Source organism: Tachysurus fulvidraco, chromosome 13 (assembly GCF_022655615.1).
Source record: "Tachysurus fulvidraco isolate hzauxx_2018 chromosome 13, HZAU_PFXX_2.0, whole genome shotgun sequence".
In the NCBI taxonomy this organism is placed as follows: domain Eukaryota; kingdom Metazoa; phylum Chordata; class Actinopteri; order Siluriformes; family Bagridae; genus Tachysurus; species Tachysurus fulvidraco.
The window spans coordinates 4,874,125-4,893,900 of NC_062530.1; the positions used below are offsets into that span (position 1 = coordinate 4,874,125).

Below are 19,776 nucleotides of genomic sequence, written 5' to 3' on the forward strand. Positions count from 1 at the left end.
TCTCTCTCTCTCTCTCTCTCCCCCTCTCTCTGTCTCTGTAGCCCAGGCACCGGTATTTCCTCAAGTGGCTATGTGGGTAACGATTGGTCTGGCGGTCTGTTTGCTTGGTCTCCTCATTGCCTTGGCTGCTGTCTGCCACAGGAAAATCAAAGAGAGCTGTGAAGAGATAAGAGCAGGTAAGGGTACTCCTCACTTACAGTGTTCCAAATCCCAACCGTTAGAACACTTGTTCTTTTCTATATTTTATAAAAGAAGGTACAATCAGCAGCAGGGAACCTGAAGACACAATCAGATAGATTTGAGAAACCTTTAAGCTTGTTTAACCCTCTTTTCGATTTCAACTCAGCAGGTCATTTAAGCTAGTGACAAGGTATGTAGTACATACCCCCCCCCTTAAAGCTCCAGGGGTGTATATCTCTCATGCTTGCACTTGGCTTCCATTTCTTGATTGGTATTTAACAGAGGGATTCTATCATTCCCACCCAGAGAGAAGGCCAGTTATGTCCTCTTGGCCATGAATGGCTGTGGAATTGTTGGGATTCGTAATCAAACTCGCAATCAAATCTCCCTTTTATAGGCTGAAGGCTTAGAGAGTTGCACCACTCGGGAGTCCAAACTGTTTGATTTTCAGACAGAGTTAGCTTTGAGTACTTGGAATAACAGGGACAAAGTATCCTACAAGGAGGACAAGGAGAATACGAGAAAAACAGACAAAGGGAATTCTCAGTAGTAATATTAGTGTACTAGTAATAATCTAGGTCTTAGGTCTGGGGCTGCATGTGTGATACTGAAATGATCAAACCTGAAAATAATAACGGTACAGAACACAAAAGATAAGACACAACTAGCATACACTAAACTAGCATGAGATCAGACAAAATTAGTTTTAATTATTCATTCGTTCATTTTCTACCGCTTTTCCGAACTTCTCGGGTCACGGGGAGCCTGTGCCTATCTAAGGCATCATCGGGCATCAAGGCAGGATACACCCTGGATGGAGTACCAACCCATCGCAGGGCACACACACTCTCATTCACTCACGCAATCACACACTACGGACAATTTTCCAGAGATGCCAATCAACCTACCATGCATGTCTTTGGACCGGGGGAGGAAACCGGAGTACCCGGAGGAAACCCCCGAGGCACGGGGAGAAAATGCAAACTCCACACACACAAGGCGGAGGTGGGAATCGAACCCCCAACCCTGGAGGTGTGAGCCAAACGTGCTAACCACTAAGCCACCGTGCCTCCCTAGTCTTATTTATGCAAAATAGAATTTTAAACAAGAGTGTACACATGGCAGTTTTTAAGAAATCCCATTCTAATCAATTTCCTATAATTACATTCCTATAATCTTTATTATAACGTTGTATTTCTAATGAACTTAGTTGATATTAATTCCCAAAAAACAAACAAATTAGTCATCTGAACCGAAAGCTAACAGTGTCCTGACTAATTTTATATCAGACAAAAAATTAATTTCTTTATACAAATGACTGATAAGTCGATTTCTATTCTGCCAGTGGAATGTAATGCCAGTGTACTGGTTAAAAGGGTTGAACAAAATTCAGCAAAACACACCTAATCCAGAATAAACACGACTAAATAAACCAAATCACCACCAAACCAGAGTCTACGAATGTGTCTATTATTACTTGTCCATGTGGATATTTATTACGCTTCAGCCTTTAGTCAGGTAAAGGCATCTCTTATCCAGATTGTTATTAACAAGAAACATAGTAAAAGTGAAATCATAATGAAAACCACAGAAAGCCCTACTGCATTTCTCCACGTGTCTTCCAGTTACTAAAACACTCCCAGTTATATTACTGGGGAAAAGGCACTGCTAATTAGGATAGGCTAATTAGTGACGGTGATAAGGCAAGAACAAGATGAGCATGATCTAAATCTGCAGAGCAAAAAAAAGATTCAGAGCAAAAAGTAGAATCAGAAGATAACTGGACATGTTGGGTGGAGAGAATTTGATGAAGGGTAGATTCCAAAATAAAATAAATACATGTAAATAGTTGTTTGGAGGAATGTTTTTGCATTATGGAATAGTAGTTTTAATGAGCTGTACTCATGATGCAGGAGACCTTTAAATAAAGGTCAGTGAGTTATGTCTCCAGTCCTCTAGGGTCTTAAAAATATATCTATAGACAGAGAGAGAGAGAGAGAGAGAGAGAGAGAGAGAGAGGTTGTCATTCTTGGTCTTTAAGATTCACAACAGAGGAAATCAAGGAATCATGTAAACAGGGGCTCTTTTTAAGACTGACGGATACCTTAAAATGTAACAAGACATAGCTAAAGGAAACAAGACAAAACTAAATTAAACTAAGTCACCCTCACTGAAATAAACAAGCTGGAGCAGAACAACAACAATAAAAAATAATCAAGTAGACCAGACTATACACAAGAGACACCACAAGACAAAAGTAGTATAAACAAAACGAGACACTTTTAAACTAAATATTAAACAAAACAGAAGTCTAGACTAGGTTACACTGTGTGTAGAGTGTGATTGAGAGTTAGGGCAGTTGTCCCATGCGACAGGTTGGAACTACATCCAGGGTCTCCGCTGTCTCGTGCCCTGAGTCCCTGGGGACAGGCTCCAGATTTCCAACAACCCTGCATCGGATAAGCGGTACAGAATATGCATGAATAGATGGATGTACAGTAGAAGTCATATCAAGCCAAGGACATTTTAAACCTGGATTACTTTAGGTAAAGGCCTTAAACATGCTAAACCATAAAGGCAAATTATTTTGTCCTGCAATAATAAGTTTCAAGTGAAACTACTCACATATATTACTTTGCCATTAGTCAAAGTGGCCTGTAAATAGCAAACTCATTTTCTCCCTGAAAAAAAATCCCTCATAATTCCAAGGTATTAAATGATCTGCGTTTATGATTTGGGCAGATATTTGGAAGATCCCAATAGAGATCCGGCTAAACAACTAGCGATAAAATTATTAGCATGATTGATGTCTTTGTAACAAGGACAGTTGATCAACTAATGAAAATTAACCCTGGCATTCTGAAGCTAAGCAATGATTATGAAAATAGACTTTCTGGAATCCCCCATTCTTGGGATTATTTGGTTGTAGGTGTACAGAATAAAATATAAATATATATAATAGTGAATAAATGCATGGGAAGCAGCTGTGATGTGGGGGAAAAAAAAAACTGAAGTGATGTACTGACGGTGAGAGTGGAGGGAAGCGGCGGTCCTAATTGAGCCTGTCTACTCGTTTCCAGCAGCCGGGAATCGTGGGTAGATTGGAGTCGACTCTGCTCCTAGCGAAGCTAGTGCCACTCAGATAGAGTCCATAGTCGACTAGCTCATTTTTCTTGCCTGTCATAAGGCATGTGGGGATGTGGAGGAGGATCCTAACAGGAAAGAACAGCTTTTGAGATTGGGCTGTTAGCTTACACAGATGTGGCGGTGACAGCCCACAGATGGGGAAATACCACCAATCTTGACTCGATTGTCTTTAGGGGCTTTAATCTCTGTTCTCATATCCTCTCTCTCCATATATCCATACATCATCACAGCTGTTTTTATTTGAGTCACTCAGAGCCGAAAGTAGAGGGTTTCTCGCACTGAATTACTGCACTGCAATAACTCGCATTTATACCTGCATTAGTCCGCATCGGGCATTGCTCATTGCTTGACGTTCCAAAGCTTCCAAAGCTTGACTGTAGAAATATTCCACTTTTTTTTAATTAGGTAGAATTTTTAAATCAATAGATACATAAATATTGTTTTTAGTGTGATTGTGAGTACTTTTTATGTTTTATGATACTAGGCGAACTGATTCTGAAAATAAATGTAACTTACTTAGTATTAAGGTGTCATGTGGGGTTGAGGATTTGTTTTGGGTTACGGTGTAACCTCACCTCCAGGGTTCAATTACCATCTCTGCACTTGTCCTCCCCAGTCCAAAGATAGTATTTTTGGCATCTCTAAATGTCCGTAGTGTGTGAATGTGTGTGCAGTTGGGCCTATAATGGGTTGGCACCACATCCAGGTTGTCCTCCAGCTTATTCCCAGTCTTCTAGGATAGTTTCCAGGTTCCCTGTGACTTTGTGTAGGATAAATGGTACAGAAAATTGATAAATGGGATAGATGGGGGATACATTTCAACTCATGAGCAATGTATAGTGCCAAAGATGCAGAACTTAACATGGGTGAAAATCCTGGTTCTTCCCACTACTTTTTAGTGATTACTCACCAGTTCTATTGTTAATACTTCTAAAAAAAAATATTTGTTATTTGTTTTAGTATTTTATTTGTTACATATACATTAAAGCAAAGTGAAATTCTTTCTTCACATATACCAACATTGGAAGTGTCAGCACAGTGTCAGCCACAATACAGCACACCTGGAGCAGTAAGGGCTAAGGGCCTACCTCAAGGGCCCAACAATGGCAGTGTTTTGGCTTAAACCCCAATCCTCCAAGCAACAACCCAGAGCCTTAAGCTTTTGCCACCAGTGCCCCATCACTGCACTGCCCTATCCCTTCTGCTCTCTAACCAGGTTACTTGCATGTAGATCTTAATTAAAGAGGATATTATTGAGATTTTGTCAGTGATGTGGGGATAAAAACAGACCCAAATGCAGGATAGCTAAAAAATAAACTAGTTTATTAACTAAAAGATACAAAACAGGAACAAAGACACGACAAGAGACATGACAACGACGTGACAAAGGACGTGACAAATAACGAGGATTCCGCGCCGCCATAAGCAACATGGCACGGCTAAATACACATGACAATTAACACATAAGGAACAGGTGTGCAGAGGCAGGGAGGAAAAGTCAAGAAAGGGGCAGACACGTGACACAGAACATAAACAAAAGCAGATTTCCAAAATTCTTGGCTGGATCCTGACAGATTTACCCATAATGCCGTTATTTCACATCATCTGTTTGTTAATGTAACTACAAAAACACCAGGCTTGATACTTCATTATGTCTTTGTCATTTCGCCATTAGACCTACTTCAGATTCTGAATAAAGTTGGTCACAGATCGATTTGAGGCTACTAAATTGTATACTATCACATTCCATCATATGGTATAATATCATATTTAGTTCATATCAAATATTGATTCGTTACCTCATGAATTTTAATCATATTGTATACTGACTTAGCCTGATGATAAGGAAAAAAAAATTTGCAATTTACATTCTGATTTTACTTTTTTTTATGTTTCTTTTCACAACAATATTCATTGTAAAAAAAATTGAAGGTTTAAATTAGTCTAATAAGAACTGGAAAGTTTTGGAGCTCTATTTTTATAGCTTAAAAGAGAATATATACAGTAGCGTATATGTACAGTAGCAGCACTGCAGCTACAATTCACTTTTACAAGTTACACTTTTTATCATCTTTCTTTCTTTCTTGCTTTCTTTCTTTATTTTTTTTTACTCTTTACAGAGGAAGAAGCCAAAGAACTTGAGGAAGCCAAAGAACTTGAAGAACACAAGACAGGTCAGTAAAGCTTAAAATCTTCTTTAAATGTCAAAAACCTCATGCAGTCCAACATTTATGTGTTTTTCTTGTATTTGACTGACTTAGAACTCAATAATAGCCAAAGGCAGAAATCTAAATAGCATATATGATTAGGGGAAAGGTTACATTTAAAGCACTAGTATTTTGAGGTTCGTTCAGAGCACACGTTTCATTATCAGGACGTTTTAGGTTTGGCTATTCTGGGCTTTGGCTAGACATGTTGGGAGTCATGCTTCATCCACTTAATGACCCCTTAGACATAAAAAAAGAAAGAAAGAAAGAAAAAAAAGATAAAAAAGCAGTGATGTGTTTTAATAATGAAGGGAAGTATTTTTAAAATTATACCCACACGTAAACCAGCGCTTTTGTAGTTTGTGTGTCATTACCGTTAAACTGAAAGCTTCAGCTGCTTTGCTTAAATCAGCCACAGTGTCTGAGTCATTTGTCTTCCTTTTAACTGCATTTAAACACTAGAGATTGATACTTCATCTCCTTTTATGCCTACATTTTCATGATTATCAAATGCAGTAAGCCCTCTTTTTGAGCGAAGGCCAGAGTAAGCCATGCCAGAATCCTGTCCATGCTCCCCCTGTGGCAGTAATGTCATTAAATATATTAATTTGACTCCTTTAGTCTGAATTATTCAGCCTGACTGAGAGTGGCACAGTTAATACTATGAGATTTTAATAAGCAGACAGGTGAAAAAGGGTCAGCGACAGGGAGAGAAAGAAAGGGAAAGAGAATGAAAGAGGTACAGACAGCGGTCTGTCTCCTTGGTAATGGAGGTCTCATGAATATTTAAGCTATGACAAGTTTGGCCAGTGAGGTCAAGAGCCTAGAACATTCTGCAGTCTGAGGCTGACTTGGCCATTCAAGTAGATTTTCATGTCTGAAAACATCTTATTCATCTCCTGATGGGGTCTGTGAATGGAAAGGACAGGCATTTAAGCTCTCCTGCTGTTTTGGGGACTTTATAGGCTTTACAGGCTTTTGAGACAATATTGAAATTAAAAACAGTTATAATAGGAAATACCTGACTTTCTGTGGATACACGAAACTAAGAAAGTTATTTTAATCTAAGCTGGATTCACAATGCAGAGATATTTTAGTATTATTATGTCACAATACACTCCTATAGAATCGTCTCGAATAATATGTGTTCATGAGACACACTAGGAGCTACCGAGTACTGTTACACTTTGGACTCTGAGGGCTGATGGCACGAAACAACCCTCCAGATGCTTGTCTCGAGGCATATGGCTGGATGAATCCGTGGTTGTACACGCTCTTAAGCCGGCTCCGCTCCCTGCTTACTCTATACTTAGCAGAAATATACAGTAATAAACTCTACCTCCTTGTATGACATTTTCCTAAAAGGCTCTTAAAACGGGACCATCTTAAATTCCGTACCCTTGAGACTGTAGTCGTTCACATATTCATCTGCTTGTACATAGGCAGGATTTAAAGTGACAGTCACTACATGACATCAGAGCCCCAACATGGTGGGAAAATGTTAGCAATTTCATGCCTGCATGTTATTTTGGGGCACATACTGTGTTTGTCACTGTTTAGCAGGTTTGAAATGTTATACACAAACGAGCACGACGTAGTGTTACACATCCTGATGTTCAAAACAGACTTTTTTTTTTTGACAATTTGAAGGCTACATGACAGTTTCTGAAATACAAAGACTAATCACAGTCAGGGGTTGTGTAACGATAGTACTTAATTTGTTTAATATGCTGCAGACATCCTGGTCCATTGCAATAAGGCTGCTTTCAAACAGGAAGTATGAAGTGAAACTCGTATGATTTTTTTGACATTTTGGTGTAAGAGCTATGAAGCGAGGATAAACATGGACCTTTGTGTTTTTTGTTGTTTGTTTTTTCCAAAGAAAGAAGAGTGATATGCAATATGTCTAAAATGATCACCAGTCAATGCCAGTAAAGCAAAAATTTATTTTGTTTTCCCAAAAGAAATTTATATTATACTATACCTAATCATTACCTGGGACAATGGTGGCTCAAGTAGTTAAGGCTCTGAGTTGTTGATCATAGGATCGGGGCTCAAGCTGCCACTGTTGGGCCCTTGAGAAAGGCCCTTAACCCTCTGTGCTACAGGGGTGCTGTATCATGGCTGACCCTGTGCTCTGACCTCAGCCTTCAAAGTTGCGATATGTGAAGGAAGAATTTCACTGTGCTGTAATGTATGTGACAAAAATAAATGCTTCTGTTCTATTCTACCCCCAAAATTCTATCTATAAACCCTGCCTTTAGGATAAGGATTGAGGCATTTGACCTCAATGACGTGACGTGACATATGGCTAAGTAGTTTGTTCTCTGCATTTAACCCATCCAAAGTGCATACACACACACAGCAGTGAACACACACACCGTGAACACACACCCGGAGCAGTGGGCAGCCATTTATGCTGTGGCACCCGGGGAGCAGTTGGGGGGTTCGGTGCCTTGCTCAAAGGCACCTCAGTCATGGCCGGCCCTAGACTCGAACCCACAACCTTAGGGTTAGTAGTCAAACTCTCTAAGCATTAGGCCATGACTTTCCCTCCTATAACATGCTCAGCATGTGTCCCAGATCATCCAGTAATTTCTCTCCACTGACACACTGGTTAACTCCTGTTAAGTAAGAAGATGGCCACGCAAGTCTAAGTCTCTTCTGCTGCTACTAGTCACATGTCTTTGTCCTGTAGTGTCTTTGTCCTGGGTGCATTAAGAATGGTTGACTTTTATCACAGTGGTGGTAAAGTGCTAAGTGTTGTGGCTTATCATCCTCGCTATCACATTCCCACTGAAAAGGTCTCACTCAAGTTAAGGTGACTTCTAACAGGGGATACAGTGAAGAGTGGGTTGGACCTGTGTGTGGGTTGGACCTGTGTGTGTGTGTGTGTGAGTGTGTGTGTGTGTGTTGACAGATAATAGTGTTCTGAGCTCCAGTGTGATGGAGTCACATTCATAGGGTCCAGATGAGTAAGAAAATCAAGACCTTGAAGTGCTGCCACCTAGTGGAAATCACAATGTAGACGTTATTACGCCATTTAATTAACAGTTCTGCTTTATTCATGTCAAAACTGTTTTGGTAAATCAGTAAATTAAAGTTTCTGCTCATGAATGACTCATGATCATTTGGAGATTATATTCAGAATAGATAGTATGGATTGTTCCAGAAAATAATAAAGTGATATGTTTATAAGTGAGTGTTTATATATATATATATATATATATCACATTTTGTTTAGTATTTTTATTATTATTTGTTGTTCTTTTTATTAATTAATAAAATATTTCTTCTTTTGTTTGTTTAAAATCATAGATGAAAGGAATTAAAAAAAGAAGAAGCACAAACCATAAATCCACCACATGCTTTTCTCTCATTGTGGGCTTTAATTCTAACACGCAAATGCTTCCGAAGAAAACAATGTGGAAGAAAAAAAAAATCAAACAATCTCAGCAGGCGATTGTCGTTGGCCATCTGACTCATAGGTCAAAGCACGAGGACTGCGAACCCACACACACTCCACATGTATCTGACCTTTCCATTGCTCCAATAATAGTCTAAATAACTAAATGAAAAGAGCTGCTGCTGCATACACACACTTTTACTCCTCTTCTTCTTTTTCTTCTTCTTCTTCTTCTTCTTGATATTCTTTATTTTTATCACTGCAAACAATTGAATCTACGAGGAATCTGTAAAGACAAATCCACAGAGGAATCACAATATTATTTATGTCAGTTATTTGAACATTTTTGGTGCTGTAAATAATTGAAAATAGTAATAGAGGACTAATTTTTTTAGATCATTCCTGATCATAGGGTCTTGATCATGGTGTCAGGAAGCACACTATTTAATAGTGATGACTCCTTGCCAGCAAATGTGACTGTCACGAAATATTAAAATAAATGAAAACAAATTAACATAGGGGGAGCACGGTGGCTTAGTGGTTAGCACGTTTGACTCACACCTCCAGGGTTGGGCGTTCGATTCCCGCCTCCGCCTTGTGTGTGTGGAGTTTGCATGTTCTCCCCGTGCCTCGGGGGTTTCCTCCGGGTACTCCGGTTTCCTGCCCCGGTCCAAAGACATGCATGGTAGGTTGATTGGAATCTCTGGAAAATTGTCCGGAGTGTGTGAGTGTGTGAGTGAATGAGTGTGTGTGTGTGTGTGCCCTGCGATGGGTTGGCACTCCGTCCAGGGTGTATCCTGCCTTGATGCCCGATGACGCCTGAGATAGGCACAGGCTCCCCGTGACCCGAGAAGTTCGGATAAGCGGTAGAAAATGAATGAATGAATGAAAATTAACATAAGGTTAGGGTTAGGGTTAGTTAATCGATTTTGGGGAAACATTAACTTTAATAGTAACCATTTGGGAAATATTGTGAAGCTCGGGTCATTGTTTCAATATAAACGCACTGTAAATAATTTTTTTTAATGTTTTCTGTCAGGAGCAGTTTTTTGAATCTGCAGTGTCAGCTTTTTTTTGTAGAGGGTAACATGACAAGAGAGGGAGAAAAAAAGAGAGGGGAAAATCAGGAAACTGCTCATATCAGAAACTACTATAACATAATAGGTACTTGCTTGTTATTGGGGTATTACAAAACACCAAATGCAACTACCTGTATAAATGGATAAAAGTTTGATGTACATGGAATAACACATGACACACCATGCTGTTATATGAAAATAATGCACAGTTTTTTAAGAATTACTTTTATAAGAATTACTTGTTTTTAGTCTGTCTTATTATTATTAGTTTTAGATTATGTGGATTATGTGGAGTGTCCACCGTACAGGTCCCTGTGATTGAACAGCTACTTAACCATAATTCATGATAATGAACACATTGAAAATAACCTACCGTTATTATTAGCACAGGTATTAAACCTCTGGTGCTATGTGGATGTAATGCACCTCTTCTGACCAATCAGATTCAAGCATTTAACCATTCTGTGGTACAAGCCATAATTAAACACCTACATTTAAATCATAACATGTATTGAGTCAAAATAACCAATAAATAATAAATCAGCAAATTACACATTCTGTCTGTCTGTCTGTCTGTCTATCTGTCTCTCTCTCTCTCTCTCTCTCTCTCTCTCTCTCTCTCTCCCCCCCCTCCTCTCTCTGATATATATGTATATTGCACTTTGGTGTTTGGACTAGAGAAAGTTCAGTACGGCATCCCAAACCCAGCATGCCTGTTGACCTTGTGTTGATAACCTTGTCTTGTGTGTGTGTGTGTGTGTGTGTGTGTGTGTGTGTGTGTGTGTGTGTGTGTGTGTGTGTGTGTGTGTGTGTGTGTGTGTGTATAAAACAATTTATGCACAAAATCTCTTGGATGAAAATTTTGTTGGATATTTCAATATATCTGTTAGACATATTCCAGGTGCTCTTACTAATACCATGACACTCCTTATAAAAGACCCCATAAAAAAGCCCCCTGTCAATCATCTTCACTACACACATCTGCTCAGACGTTTACTCCCTGTCTGTCCTGTTCATCTCTTCATCAGTCTCACTTTGTCCCTTATTCTAACTACTCTGTATCTCTGTCTTGCATTCTTTGCCTTTATCTCTTTCTCTCAAACACACACACACACACACACACACACACACACACACACACACACACACACACACACACACACACACACACACTTGGGAACAATGTGTCATCCCTGTTCCCTTGTCTGTATTGTTAGAGTTTTTTTTACGCCAGTCCATGCTATTGTGTCATTCGTGCTATTGTAACTCACGGCTAAAAGCCTATTGGGAGCTCTGACACACCTCATACACCTCGATCTGCTTTTTCAATTCGGAACACACTACACTGGGTTCCAATCTCTCTCTCTCTCTCTCTCTCTCTCTCTCTCTCTCTCTCTCTCTCTCTCTCTCTCTCTCAGCATTCATGGTGATTAAATAAACTGTTAACCTCTTTGCCTCAGCCTCAGCCAAGAGGTTAAATGGGTAGAAAAGAGCAGAGCGATGAGATCAATAAATACATGCAACATCAGCCACTTAAATAAATCTACAAAATGTACACTCTAGAAATATATAATTATATATAGAACTGTATATATATATATATATATATTAGTTTAACGAAGGTCCAATCTATCCAAGTGGCCGAATCAGACTCCAAACAATGTATTAATAATGTTTATACTGTCTAGTGACAATAAAATACATTATATTTACTGTTCAGGAAAGTTTTAACATTTAGCAAAGCAAAACATATCAAGCAAAATTCAAACCTATACCTTGAATCAGTATTCTCACTTAAAACACACCATTATTAGCCATGCCAACCTGGATGTCCAAGCTGAAATTAACAGCTAACTCCAAAGTACTGTATGAAGCTAGATGTGTTGCTCAAAGTTTCTATATCATGTCATGTTCCTTGTTCTGGATAGAGCTTAGCATCCATTTAAGCTAACTTTGTATTAGTTACATGTTGATTACATTTATGGCATTTTGGCAGACACCTTTTATCCAAATCAACTTACATTTATCTCACTTATGCAGCTTAACAGTTCCCTTCCCAGCAGTAGTCCAACACCTTAACCACTGAGCTGCTACTTCGTCGACTCCATCCTCTAATTAAAAACGACCGTAGTACATATCATATAAAAGTGACATTGTTAGATACATTTATGTCAATGTGTTTGTTATATTAAAAAAAAATGTTTTTAGTGATCAGTTGTTTTTGTGTTGGCACAGAAGGCGTTTAAATCCCATTGTTGGTCAAACGTCACTAGACGATCAATCAGAATTCTTACAACATAGTGTTTAATTTATTTGTTCCATCGTTTTTAGTGGATTTTGTCCAATTTCTCTTAAATAATTAACTGCCAATTTTTATTACTACCTTGTTTTTTCCTGTCTCATGTTGACATCCAAGCAGAGATCAGAAATCTTTCTCATAGGCCTGTAAATCAACCTCTTCCTTCCTATCAAGACAGCAGGGCCATGGATTTGTCCTTTCCCAATGTTAAGGCTTTTTAGTTTAATGGCACTTCAAGCACATCTTTTTTAGTGTGAGTGACATCACATTGGCTACTTAAATCAGTTCCCCAGGAAGCAATCTCCTATGAGCTGGAGTACTTCCTCTTGGGAAAATTTGCCAGTGATCAAATCTGATTGAAATGAATAGAAGTGTTAAGGACGCTTCAGTTTTTTTTATAACAGCTCCATGGATAAAAATCAGAAGATCCTGATCTTGTCGCACGTCACCGAATCTTATGAAAAGTAATATGAAATTTGCAGCTCTGATAATTATTTCATTAGTAGAATTTTTCAGAAATACCAACAAAAGTATAGAGGAGATAATCTCATGACTACTGAGTGTACAGTTAGCGTTAGATTGTGTACTGAGACACGATTATCAAAAGTTCTGATTACTTAGTTTTCAAACTATTGATAAAAGTCTTGAGAGCATAGATGAATGTAACTAAGAGTGCGTGTGTGTGTGTGTGTGTGTGTGTGTGTGTGTGTGTGTGTGTGTGTGTGTGTGTGTGTGTGTGTGTGTGTGTGCAAGTGAGCAGAACAACACTCCATTCTCTACTTATTACAGCCTTTCTATATCTATTGCACTTTGGTGTTTGGACTAAAGAAAGTTCAGTACGGCATCCCAAACCCAGCATGCCTGTTGACCTTGTGTTGATAACCTTGTCTGTGTGTGTGTGTGTGTGTGTGTGTGTGTGTGTGTGTGTGTGTGTGTGTGTGTGTGTGTGTGTGTGTGTGTGTGTGTGTGTGTGTGTGTGTGTGTGTGTGTGTGTGTGTGTGTGTGTCTCCCCTGATGGCTGACGCTAAAGTTTTCCACCCGCTCTCTTTTCCAGCTGCAACACCTCTAAAGAGCTAAAGGCAACGAGCACAGGTGAGTCTTTTTTTGCACTTTACTTCTCATAAACAGCTCGACTCTATACTGTACATTATAATCTGCATTAAAGTCCAAATGTCACATATTCATTGCATATAATACAAAATCGTACTCATTTGATAGTTTTAGATAGGATTACAGTACATATCTGGGGTATATCTGCTTTCTTCACTATTTGGTTCCTCAATATTTGCTTTATGTTTTTCATAATTTGACATTATTCCCTTTCGCAGCTTGTCACTTCCATGATGTTTAGTGTTTTGCCATCTGATTCTACTGAGTTGTTTTTTCAATTGTAGCTATGTCCTGGTTTTCATGTTACATGAGGTGCACACTTCTATTTCTGATTCGATGTCTGTTGCAAATCATGTAGTTTTTAGTATTTTAACACTGCATCATTTCACACTGATGTTTCTGATGTGAATATTGAACTGAAACTTTTGAACATTTATCTGCACGATTTTATACAATACATTGCTACCACATGGTGGACTGGATGGATAATTATTATCCAAGTGGATGGTCACTGTACAATTGAACGAGGGCTACATTTTTTTTCTACATTTCTCGCATCCCATTTAATATAAAGCTGAACTCCAGTCTAGATTTTTCGCATCATCCCTGAATTTTTTTTTTGATTAGTGGAAGATTTTGTGCAGTGCAGTGGAATGAGGTCAGTTATAATGTCCCGCTGTCCTATTAATTCCATGAAGGACTCAGCGATCATCGAAAAGTCTTGATGTTTTAATTCAGGACAAATGCAGACAGGTCATTGGTTGCCATGACAAATTCATTTCGACGTGCTGTCATTAGAGAGCGCCGCTGAAGCGCTCGCAGAACTGAGCATAGTTACTGTTAATCACTGAAGCTTTGCATCATTATAGACTTTCACACAGGTGTTAATATAATAAGCAGGAGTGTGTGTTTGTGTATGTGTATGTGTGTGTTCTTCTATACGTGTGTGACAGCATGAGGGCGACCGCCGGTTGCTAAGCCTGTGGAATGAACCACCATGGTTCTTTTTCCTGGACACGTAGGAGGCTGATTGACTGCACTGACATCAAGTCAAACTATTTTTAAACCTTGTCTCTTGTGTCTTAATTACAAAAAACACTAAATGAGCAAATCTGTCTCCTTTGAGAGTGCTGCTCCTTTTTTTTTTTCCTGTTTCACAATCCATGCCAGTGCGACGCCCAGGGAAATTAGATCTTTTTCAGACAAAGCCAAGGCATTGTTTAGATAACGGGAAATGAATTAGATTATTGTCTTGCATGGATCATCTATAAAATTCTCAGCCATCCTGAGTGCAAACATGCTTTTAGGGACAAATAACTCAAACTCAGTCCTCATCCTACAAATGCATTTCTAATATCCTTTTATTAATGCCGCATATGCCTTAAAGTGCCTTACAAATGATGTAGAATTCATCCCAGTTTACCAAACCTCTATGTCCATTAACCTTCAGATCTACATTTAACTAATAGGAGGGCTATTAACAAAATGCCTGACTAAACAAATAGGTTTTCAACTTAGACATAAAGATTGAGAATGTCTGAGTCCCTGAACATTAAAAGGATGGCTATTTCATAGCAAGAAGGCTTGGAGAAAAACAAACAAACAAAAACTCTGTAGGGTTCTCATTATTCTGAATGCTGCTAAAGAACCATCACCTTTTGAATGAAGTTCACAGAAGTTCACTTTAAGTACTGTGGGGCAAGACCAATAAGTGCTAATAAGTGCTTTGTAAGTCATTGTTAGTATGTTAGAATGAATTTTATTACTGATAACCAATATATAAGTCATGCGTCATCAGTAAGTGCTTTGTCTTAGCCAGAATTATATTAGCCAGGAATGACATGTATATAAAAGCTGGGTAATATTTACAAACCAACTGATTGTCTTAAGGACTCTCGCATTCTGAATGAATTAGAGCTTGTTTACGAAGCGGGTGGAACTTCAAAATGAGTCATTTCCGTAGGTAACAACAGCATGAACTAGTTTTCCTGCTTCAGTGTCATGTAATGTCATGCTTAACGATATTTATGAGCTATATTCATAGAACATAACTGTTAGAGTTACTGTTTTGTGGTAAAGAATGTCTGTATTTAATGGTAAAATAAAGAACAAATATGATTATGACATAAAAATAAACTAAATAAATATTAAAAAAACACGACTAGCAATAAAATGGATGTAAATATTCAAACAATTTTCACTTAAGTTGTCAGTGATAGAATTTGTAAAGAAAATTGCGGTAATTATTACTATATATATTAATAATAATAATGATAATAATAAGTATTATTATATTTACCCTATTATTATCATTATTATTAGTAGTAGTAGTAGTAGTAGTAGTAGTAGTAATATATTTACCCTATTATTATTATTATTATTATTATTATTATTATTATTATTATTATTATTATTATATTTACCCTATTATTATTATTAGTAGTAGTAGTAGCAGTAGTAGTAGTAAATGAGAAAAGAAAGCAATATAGAAGCATTTTCTTTAGTGGTCTCCGACATTTGGTCCCCACTGTGTGTAATGGCTAACAGACATACTGGATATACACCAACATTCTCATTTCCTCTTGTTCACATTTGCTGCAACACACAAACACCGGTGGAAGAAGCAGGTAATGATGAAGCTCAAAAAAAATCATCCACTCCTGCAAACAAGCCTCACCTCTTGCTGTAAAGGAACAGATGTTTGTGCTTGAGAGGCACTAGTTAGGAAGAAAAAGTGTGAGCAAAGGAGAGAGAGAGAGAGAGAGAGAGAGATGGGAATGCTGGAGAAAAAAAGCAATAATTGCAGACCTAGACAGTTCATTTTACCCATTCAAGTAACAACAGCAATGCAGTTCTTGAGTGTTGTAGTACAGGGGCTTGTTTGCTTCCTCAGGTCTGGTTTTCAGGCCAAAATAATCTGTAGACGAAGTCATGCTGTTCATTCTCCAGTTGTATTTTTGATTTGCCACTTTGGTATTCACTAAAGCAGTTTTCTCCGGATCGTTATTTCTATATAAGCACAGCGCTAGGTGTTGGTGTATGTGCACAGCGGTTTCTTGTTTACAGCGCCTAGAGATTTAATAACCTTAAAGTCGCTTAAGTAGAATACGCGATGTTGCCAAACAAACTTCGCAAGTTTGCTCAATAACAACCCGATCAATTGTTGTTGTTTTTGTGTGACAGTTTCTATATCGATTGCTTAATTAATGCAGCATATCTTCTTTAATAACAGTAGCATATCTCGTTATTCAAAGTCACTGTCAAGGGCCATAATGATGTGTTATAGCGATTTATACATTTTCAAGTGATTTATACATTTCTGTAGCATGAAGTTTTCAGTAAGAGCTGCAAGTGAGAACTCCCTGCATATTCATCAATATTTTACATTTGTTATTTATTTTTTTTTATACTGTTGCACTGTAGTAATATGCGAGGCACACTTTCAAAGTGCTATTTTCATGATGAATACAGCGTGTGTTCGTATATTCATCACACTTTGGATAGGCTCTCTTTCTTCATATACATACTTCCATAATTTCATGACTCCATTTAAGATTAGAGGGCAGTAACCATCCACTTCAGTGGCTGTGGACATCCTATGAATTATAATGATCCTAATATTAATCCACTTCAGCAGAGAAGGCCTACAGGGACAATTAGTGGCCCTAACTGCCCCCTCATCCACAATCTGAGTGTTGCTCTGAATTATTGCTGCAGTTTCACCCTATAAGTCTGCCTTAACTGCTCGACTGTCGCTATTATAATATCTCTCGTCTTTCCAAGATGCCTCTGCAACTGTTTTAGGAAGGACAGTAGCGAAGGGGGTGAGAAAGATTAAGAAAAACTTTAGTGAAAGTTTGAAAACTTTTTTTTTTTTTTTGAAAAATATTAATTTATAGCTCTTTTGGAACCTGTAGTGTTATCATATAGATAAAAATCAAAAGTACGAAATCAAACCTAATTGAGAAAAACAAAGTATTTTAAAATAGCATTATACAAGGACAGGTAAAATTCCCTCAAAAAAATAATCACCTAAATAACACAAAATTTAATAAATTAGAAGAAAATGTGGATAAAGCTGTGATTAATTCATTAAATGACTCCTGATTATGCTAATAAATGAATTCATCGTACAATGTCCACAGTGTTGTCGGTGATGTCTTAAGCATGGTAGAAGACGTTTTCTCCAAAATAAAGTGGTGTAATGAGGTGGAGGGGAAATGCTTTATTAAGCAGAGACCAACCAAACAAATCGGAGGGGCAAAGCAACACTACAGAGCAGGAAATCGCATAAAGTCACATGGGCATAGACGATAGGCTAGTCAACATGGGGTAAATGTAACTTTCCAGAAAGGAGGCCAGAAACAAAAAGGTTTGTAGTTCAATTTCACATTTGTGTTTTTTTCCCTCAGACTTAGACATCGGCCCTGTATGTATGATTTGTGAAGTGTGAGGGCTATTTTCTTGCCCTGGAGCAATCCAGAGTTCTGATCCCTGGTACTCTTGAAAATGGTAGTCTGGGACTTTCTTCCACCAATGCATGATGTGCTCTGCACCACATGCTCAGTAATAGTTGGTTTCAAGTCACTTTTATTTAAAGCAGAGTGGTGTGGCAAAACCATCCGTGACAGCTAGAGAACCTGTGTAAACAAGAAAAGAATCTGTTAGATTAAGCCCAGACCTCAATCAGATTGAGAATGTGGGGCAACACTAGAGACCATTGGTCATCCGATCTAAGAGCACTTGTACAATTTTGTTAACAGCAGTGTGCAAAAATATTGCAGGATTGACATTGAAATCTGGTGGAGACATAAACTAGTTGACTTGTAACTGTAATTGCATCCAAAGGTTGTTTTAGTATTAAGTATGAAGGCAACCAACTGCAACAAATGGTTGGTACAAATTGTACAAATTATTTTTTAAATTGTTTTTACACATAAATCATACAAGGGAAATATGTAGGTGCTAGTTTGGGTGTTTCAGGAAGAGGTAGTGCTAGTAGATTGGAGGGGTCACTTATACAGAGCACTGTAGCTAAATGCAGGTTAAAACTGATTTTGGTATAGCAAGCAATACAGAGGAGGGAAAACTGCTGCATGGGGTATAAACAGTAGAACTATAAGGACTCTCTCAGGGACAAGCCTTATTATACTATTTTTAAAGAAAAGTGTTGTTGAAAAGTCATGTTTGGGAGAAACTACAAACATCACCCTGAGAACAACATCCTTTTTCTGAAGCATGGTGATGGTAGCATTATATTTGTGGAGATGATTTCTGTCAACAATTATTTGCTTGTTTAATAATAATAATAATAATAATAATAATAGTAATAATAATAATAATAATAATAATAATAATAATAACTGGCAAGCTGTGTTTCATGTGTAACACAAATTTTCCAAAAGTTTTTCAAAGAAAATTTCAGTTTCAAGTCATTGTAAATATTAAATCAGTAAATTTCGGTCAGTACTTCGATAATGAACTTAAAGTCGCTTAAATATCACACTCCATATTGGCAAACAAACTTTGCAAGTTTGCTGTATAAAATCTCGATCAATTGTTTTTGTGTGACAGTTTCTATAACAGGGGGGGGGCACGGTGGCTTAGTGGTTAGCACGTTCGCCTCACACCTCCACGGTTGGGGGTTCGATTCCCGCCTCCGCCTTGTGTGTGTGGAGTTTGCATGTTCTCCCCGTGCCTCGGGGGTTTCCTCCGGGTACTCCGGTTTCCTCCCCCGGTCCAAAGACATGCATGGTAGGCTGATTGTCATCTCTGGAAAAATTGTCCGTAGTGTGTGATTGCGTGAGTGAATGAGAGTGTGTGTGTGTGTGTGTGCCCTGCGATGGGTTGGCACTCCGTCCAGTGTGTATCCTGCCTCGATGCCCGATGACGCCTGAAGAATGAGATTTCTTGGTTAATGCAACATATCTTATGTTATGATATGTTATATGATAAGTTCTAGCATTATAACCCAGCTGTTGAGTTTTTCTGTGTTTTCCGCACTCATTGTAAATGTATGAGGTCGAATAACTAAAATCAAGAGCTAGCTTGTTTTTTTCAAAACCATAATTAGTCTCCCAAGGATATATACACATTTGCTATTAATGTCTTTGTGAATGATGGATGTTTTCTCTTTAAATTGCTACAGGTTTAAACATTTTCCGTTTGTGAGCTATGCCTTTTGTAAAATTGTAAGAAACTGTATAGTAGCTGTTGATGAATCACTGAAAAAGATGTACTAACTTTACATTTCTGTAGTTGTGAATAATTTCTTTGGCATGCAATCCCTATAGGTTAAAAGAGGAGGGAGGTTGAGTGGAAGGGCAGAGCAGGGAGGAATGGATAGAT

At 38.1% G+C, this 19,776-nt stretch overlaps 1 protein-coding gene across 1 annotated transcript in view; it reads left to right on the plus strand.

The window, feature by feature from the left end:
* cd276 (CD276 molecule) overlaps nucleotides 1-19,776 on the plus strand; it is a 100,312-nt gene that overhangs the window by 68,040 nt on the left and 12,496 nt on the right. The window contains exons 5-7 of the mRNA XM_027178822.2: nucleotides 42-176; nucleotides 5,448-5,501; nucleotides 13,373-13,410. Of these exons, the coding sequence (XP_027034623.1) occupies nucleotides 42-176; nucleotides 5,448-5,501; nucleotides 13,373-13,395 (212 nt within the window). The 3' untranslated portion in view covers nucleotides 13,396-13,410. The remainder of the gene's footprint in view (nucleotides 1-41; nucleotides 177-5,447; nucleotides 5,502-13,372; nucleotides 13,411-19,776) is intronic.